This window comes from Cebus imitator, unplaced genomic scaffold, assembly GCF_001604975.1.
Source record: "Cebus imitator isolate Cc_AM_T3 unplaced genomic scaffold, Cebus_imitator-1.0 Scaffold8, whole genome shotgun sequence".
Classification (NCBI taxonomy): Eukaryota; Metazoa; Chordata; class Mammalia; order Primates; family Cebidae; genus Cebus; species Cebus imitator.
The window spans coordinates 7,627,540-7,634,234 of NW_016107323.1; the positions used below are offsets into that span (position 1 = coordinate 7,627,540).

General features: G+C 47.3%; 1 protein-coding gene across 9 annotated transcripts in view; it reads left to right on the plus strand.

Moving 5' to 3' along the window:
* Positions 1-1,087: 1,087 nt before the first annotated feature.
* The window catches only part of TCTN1 (tectonic family member 1), a 40,744-nt gene continuing 35,136 nt past the window's right edge, over positions 1,088-6,695 (plus strand). For 4 of the 9 annotated variants that reach the window (XM_017542151.2, XM_017542141.2, XM_017542160.2 and 1 more), the window contains exon 1: positions 1,088-1,456. In XM_017542151.2, the coding sequence (XP_017397640.1) occupies positions 1,237-1,456 (220 nt within the window). In that variant the 5' untranslated portion in view covers positions 1,088-1,236. Of the gene's footprint in view, positions 1,518-6,695 lie in introns of all 9 variants that reach the window. The other 5 variants (XM_037743412.1, XM_017542196.2, XM_017542167.2 and 2 more) reach the window with 5 other exon arrangements.

A 6,695-nucleotide genomic window follows, 5' to 3' on the forward strand; every position in this document is an offset into this window, starting at 1 on the left:
GCCTGCAATCTCAGCTACTTAGCAGGCTGAGGCAGGAGAATCGCTTGAACCCGGGAGGCAGAAGTTGTGGTGAGCTGAGATTGCGCCATTGCACTCCAGCCTGGGCAACAAGGGTGAAAAAATATACATACATTTATTCCTGGTTGAAAGTGGTGGCTCATGCCTATAATCCCAGCTACTCAGGACTCAGGAGGCCGAAGCAGGCGGATCACTTGAGCGCAGGAGTTTGAAACCAGCCCCGGGCGATGGAGGGAGACCTCATCGCTATAAAAAAATAGAAAAATTAGCTGGGTGTGGTGGCACGTGCTACTCAGGAGGCTGAGGTGGAAGGATTATTTGAGCCCCAGAGGTCCAGGCTGGAGTGAGCCAAGACTGCACCACTGCACTCCAGCCTGGGCGGCAGAGAGAGTCTCAGTCTGTTGCCCAGGCTAGAGTGCAGTGGCACCCTCTTGGCTCACTGCAGCCTCCACATCCCGGGTTCAAGTAATTCTCCTGCCTCAGTCTACCCAGTAGCTGGGACTACAGAAAATCCGTATTTTTTTTTTTGAGACGGAGTCTCGCTCTGTATTTTTGTATTTTTAGTAGAGCCGGGTTTCTCTATATTGGTCAGGCTGGTCTGGAACTCTCGAGTGCAGGAGTGCTCAGGAGCACTGGAGTGCAGTGGTATGATCTCGGCACACTGCAACCTCCGTCTCCCGGGTTCAAGTGATTCTCCTGTTTCGGCCTCCTGTGTAGCTGAGATTACAGACATGCACCACCATGCCCAGCTAATTTTTTTGTATTTTTAGTAGAGGCCGTGTTTCACCATGTTGGCCAGGATGATCTCAATCTCTTGACCTCGTGATCTGCACGCCTTAGCCTCCCAAAGTGCTGGGATTACGGGCGTGAGCCATCGCGCCCGGCCAAACTCCGCATTTTTTAAGCAAGCGCCGTAGACCCATTGGAAATTACACATGGGATTTACACGCCCCTCGTTTCCGCCAGCCTGGCACCCGCCAGACTCACGCTCGCCCCCTGTGCCTGCCTAGGCTGCCTCACCCAGGCTCCGCCCTCCTGCCTCATCCGGGTTCCGCCCCTGGGCTCCGCCCCCTGCATCGCCCAGGCTCCTCCCCCGCTCGTCTCCGGCTGCTTCTCGCGGCTTTGCGAGCTTCTTCCCATGATGCCCCGCGCCTGGCTGTCGCGGTTGCCCGGCAACGTGGGGTCCCTGGAGCTGGCCTCGCTGGAACCCGCTGGGCGATGAGGCCGCGAGGTGTTCCGCCGCTTCTGGTGGTGCTCCTGGGCTGCTGGGCTTCTGTGAGCGCCCAGACCGAGGCCACCCCGGCGGTGGCGACAGAGGGCCTCAACTCCACCGAGGCAGCCCTGGCTACTTTCGGACCTTTCCCATCGACCAGGCCCCTGGGGACCCCCAGGGCTCCAGGGCCCACCTCGGGCCCCAGGCCTACCCCGGTCACGGACGGTGGGTACCATGTGCCAGCTCCTGGGGTCCACAGTGATCCAACCTGAAGAGGGGAGCCTGGGTGAGGACGTAATAATAATGATAGCTAACGCTTATTGAGCACTCACTGCGTGCAGACGCTGCTGAGAGTTCCATAAACGTCAGTTCTCTAAACAATAACCCTGAGAGGTAGAGGTTACCATCACTGTCATGTAAATGAGAAAACCGGGTCTCAGAGAGTGTAAGTGGGACGGTATCAAATCTTTGAAAATGCTTGAAGTGGTCCCAGACAAGAGTAATGCAAAGAGTAATAATGAATGAATCCTTGCAGCCCAAGACGAAATTAAATCGTTTCTAGACAACGGTGGAAATTAATGCCTCCGCTGCAGTGAATTTTCATTTATTTAAAGAGATGTCAAAGGTCTAGCATACTAAATGTGACTAAGTTAAGACTCTTGTCTGTTGACCTGAATTCTAAAAACCCAGGATTCCTCTTGGGTTGAATTGGAGGTGGGAAGGTATGGAGGGAGGGGTTGTGCTCACCTCTTAGGATTCTTATTTAGGAATAATTAACATTTTTTTCAGAAAATGATTGTCTAATCCTGGAATTACACGTTTAGTGAAAATATTTTATAATCTAATTTGACATTTGGCTGGAACGGTTGCTCACACCTGTAATCACAGCACTTTGGGAGGCCAAGGCAGGTGGATTGCTTGAGGTCAGGAGTTTAAGATCAGTCTGGTCACCATGGCAAAACCCTGTCTCTACTAAAAATGGAAAAATTAACCGGGCATGGTGGTGCATGCCTGTAATTCCAGCTACTCAGGAGGCGGAGGCCGGATAATCGTTTGAACCCAGGAGGTGGTGGTTGCAGTCACTACCACTGCACTCCGGACGGGGTGACAGAACAAGACTGTCCAAAAAAAAAAAAAAAAAAAAAAAAAAAAAAAGAAAAAGACATGGATAACTTCGGAGAATGTGACCCCCTAAGATTGAGCACAAAACTTTGTGAATATGCCTTTTCCTGAGATGAGAGTTCATAGCCGATTCTCCAAGTGGTTCATGATCTCAAAAAAATTTTTAAAGTTTTCTCTTAGTGTAAATTGAGAGTAACCCCAGCAGATATACAATACTTTTAATCTTTTTTAAACTCCTTTTTTTTTCTTTTTTTTTTTGAGACAAGGTCTCGCTTTGTTACCTAGGCTGGAGTGCAGTGGCACGATCATGTTTCTTTAGCCTCAATCTACTGGGCTCAAGGGATCCTTCTGCCTCACCCACCAGAGTAGCTGGAACCACAGGTGAACACCCTCAGCTTGCTAATTTTTTAAATTTTAGTAGAGATGAGAGCTCGCTATGTTGTTCAGGCTGATTTCAGACTCCTGGGCTTAACTGATCCTCCCACCTTGGCTTTTCTAAGTGCCGGGATTGCAGGTGTGAGCCCCTGTGCCTGGCCTATCCCTTAAGATCTTTTCCACCGGTCACGGTGGCTCACATTTGTAATCCCAACACTTTGGGAGGTCGAGGCGGGCAATCACGAGGTTGATCGTGACCATCCTGGCCATAGAAAAATTAGCTGGGCGTGGTGGCGTGCACTTGTAGTCCCAGCTACTCAGGAGGATGAGGCAGGAGAATCTCTTGAACCTGTGAGGTGGAGTTTGTAGGGAGCTGAGATCACGCCACTGCACTCCAGCCTGGCGACAGAGCAAGACTTTGTCTCAAAAAAAATCTTTTCTCAAATTGATTTATACTCAGTATTAGTTAAAAAGTCATCCTTGGCTGACATCCTGAACTCTAGGACTTACCTTCAGCTACTGAACCTTTATTTCTCCAAAAGTATTCTCCTCTCTTTTTTTTTTTCGAGGCGGAGTCTCGTTCTGTCACCCAGGCCGGAGTACAGTGGCTTAATCTTGGCTCACCGCAACCTCTACCTCCCTGGTTCGGGCAATTCCCCTGCCTCAGCCCCCCGAGTAGCTGGGATTACAGGTGCATGCCACCATGCCTGGCTAATTGTTTTTGTATTTTAATAGAGACGGGGTTTCACCATGTTGGCCAGACTGGTCTCAATCTCCTGACCTCATGATCCACCCGCCTCAGCCTCCCAAAGTGCTGGGATTACAGGCATGAGCCACCTCGTTTAGCTGTGTTTTATATTTAAATTGTTGATTTGATGCATTAGTTGGGAAGTTAAATTAGTGACAAACTGGGACAGAATAAAGCCAAGTATTCAATGCCTGAAATTCTCTAAGGTTTTTGGACTGGATTGTCATTTGTTCATGTAAGTACTCCATCTGTTTATGCATTTTCTCTCCAAAATAAAGCTATGCTTGAAATATTATTTTAGCATGCGTTCAAGGCTGTTTTTCCTGTATAGGGGATGAATTTGTACTTGTCCTTACACTTTTTATTTTTTTGGATACAGGGTCTTTGTTATTCAGGCTGGAGTGTAGTGACATGATTACAGCTCACTGCAGCCTCGACCTCCTAGGCTCAAGTGATCTTCCCACCTCAGACTACCAGGTAGCTGAAACTATAGGTGCACGCCACCATGCCCGGCTAATTTTTTGTAGAGATGGGTTTTGCCTTGTTGCCCAGGCTGGTCTTAAACTCCTGGTCTCAAGTGATTGCCTGCCTCAGCCTCCCAGAGTGCTGGGATTACAGGCATGAGCTACGGCACTCTGCCTGTCTTCACTTTCTAAAAAGACTCCTCTTTAGACTTGTGACAGTAATAATAACTCATTTGTTAACTGTTTACTGTGTGTCAGGCACTGTGCTAAGTATTTCACCTGTGATGTATCTCATTTAATCTTACAACGACCCCATGATGAGGGGACTGTTATCTCCATTTTTCAGGTGGGTAAATTATTTGCCTAATTTTAGGACACAACTTGTAGATATTGGAGCAGGAGGCTGACTGAGTGGAGAGCTGGATGGAAAATTGCAGATGGCTTGAAGGCAGTGTTGATGGAGAAGAGTGATAATCCTTCATCTTGAATCCGGGCACTTTCATTAGTACCTTGCTCTACAAGGCACCTGTGCAGACGCAGACACACTAGGAGGCAAGAGCAGCTGAGTGCTGCTTAGACCTGACAAGGGCTCAACAGCTACTTGTTGGATGATTAAGTGCACTCACATCCTGGGTAGAGACTTTTTTCCCAAGTGGAGTTATTAAACACTATTGCTTTGTCCTTCGTCATCTTACAGCTACCTACAAGGGCTTTAAGTTTTGAAAACAAAGCAAGATAGTAATTTTCAACATAGAGGGAACCTAAAGCACATTTTATTATTATTTTTTTGAGACCAAGTCTTGCTCTGTCACCCAGGCTGGAGTGTAGTGGTGAGATCTCAGCTCACTGCAAACAAACTCCACCTCCCTGGTTCAAGCGATTCTCCTGCATCAGCCTCCCAAGTAGCTGGGACTACAGGCATGTGCCACCACACCCAGCCACATTTTTGTATTTTTAGTAGATACGGGTTGCACTGTGTTAGCCAGAATTGTCTCCATCTCCTGACCTCGTGATCTGCCCACCTCGGCCTCCCGAAGTGCTGGAATTACGGGCATGAACCAAGGTGCCTGGCCCCACTTTTTTTTATATTAGCGTGCATAACTTGTATCATTTTACTAAGCACATAGGAGAGTTCTCTACTAGAGAGAAGCACTGTAAACTTTAGGGGGAAAACTTTTGTGTCTTAGAAATCATTGCATATTAACAAAGCCTTCCCCTTTACCTCACACTTTTTTCCAGAGTATATTATACCTTTTATGGGGTAGTTTTTTTTTTTTTTTAGAGGGAGGCAGAGTCTCACTCTGTTGCCCAGGCTGGAGTGCAGTGGCGGAATCTCAGCTCTTGGAGATTGAGATTCCACCAAGAGAATCTGGCAACCCTGCACCTCCTGGGTTCAATCAATTCTCCTTCCTCAGCTAGGTTTTTTTTTTTTTGTATTTTTAGTAGAGATGGGGTTTCACCATGTTGGCCAGGCTGGTCTTGAACTCCTGACCTCAGGTGATCCACACTTCTCAGGCTTCCAAAGTGCTAGGATTACAGGCGTGAGCTATAGGGTACATTTTTCTAAAGCTCCTTTTTATTGTGAAATAATTCATATGTACAAATAAGAATGTTGGGTGGACACTAGCAACATTTGCTTCAGATTCCTTTTTCATTATTGTTTTTTGGCTTGAGAGTTTTTTTTTTTTTTTTTTGGTATTATGGCGTCTTGCTCTGTCTTCCAGGCTGGAGTGCAGTAGTGGGATCTTGGTTTACTGCAACTTCTGCCTTCTGGGTTCAAGCAATTTCTCCTGCCTCAGCCTCCCTGAGTAGCTTGGATTACAGGCACCCACCACCATGCCTAGCTAATTTTTGTATTTTTAATAGAGACAGGGTTTCACCATGTTGACCAGGGTGGTCTTGAACTCCTGACCTCAAGTGATCACCTGCCTCCCAAAGTGCTGGGATTACAGGCGTTAATCACAGTGCCTGGTCTTGAAATCTTCTTTTGAAAAAGAAAACATTACAGGTAAAATTGAAGGTTGATGTTATTTCTTCCCTTTCAGCAATAATCAAACCATAAATTTATTATCTGCTATTTCTTTAAAGGGGTTTTCCTTATTTGACAGAATAAAATAATTAAAAATCCATATAATCATCTTTGTTAGAAGGCAGCAAAGAAAAATCATCCTTATTAATAATTAAAAGTTGGCCAAGATCGGCTGTTCATGCCTGTAATCCTAGCACTTTGGGAGGATAAGACTGGCAGATCACTTGAGGTCAGGAGTTCAAGACCAGCCTGGCCAACATGGTGAACCCTGTCTCTACTAAAAATACAAAAAACATTAGCTGGGTGTGGTGGTGCATGCCTGTAATCCCAGCTACTCAGGAGGCTGAGGTAGGAGAATCACTTGAATCCAGGAGGCGGAGGTTGCAGTGAGCCAAGATCAGGCCATTACACTCCAGCCTGGGCGACAAGAGCTGAAACTCTGTCTCAAAAAGGCCGGGTACGGTGGCTCATGCCTGTAATCCCAGCACTTTGGGAAGGTGGACGAATCTTGAGGTCAGGAGATTGAGACCATCCTGGCTAACACGGTGAAACCTTGTCTCTACTAAAATACAAAAAATTAGCTGGGCATGGTGGCACACACCTGTAATCCCAGCTACCTGGGAGGCTGAGGCAGGAAAATCGCTTGAACCTGGGAGGCGGAGGTTGCAGTGAGCTGAGATTGCACCACTGCACTCTAGCCTGGGTGACAGAGCGAGGCTCCGTCTA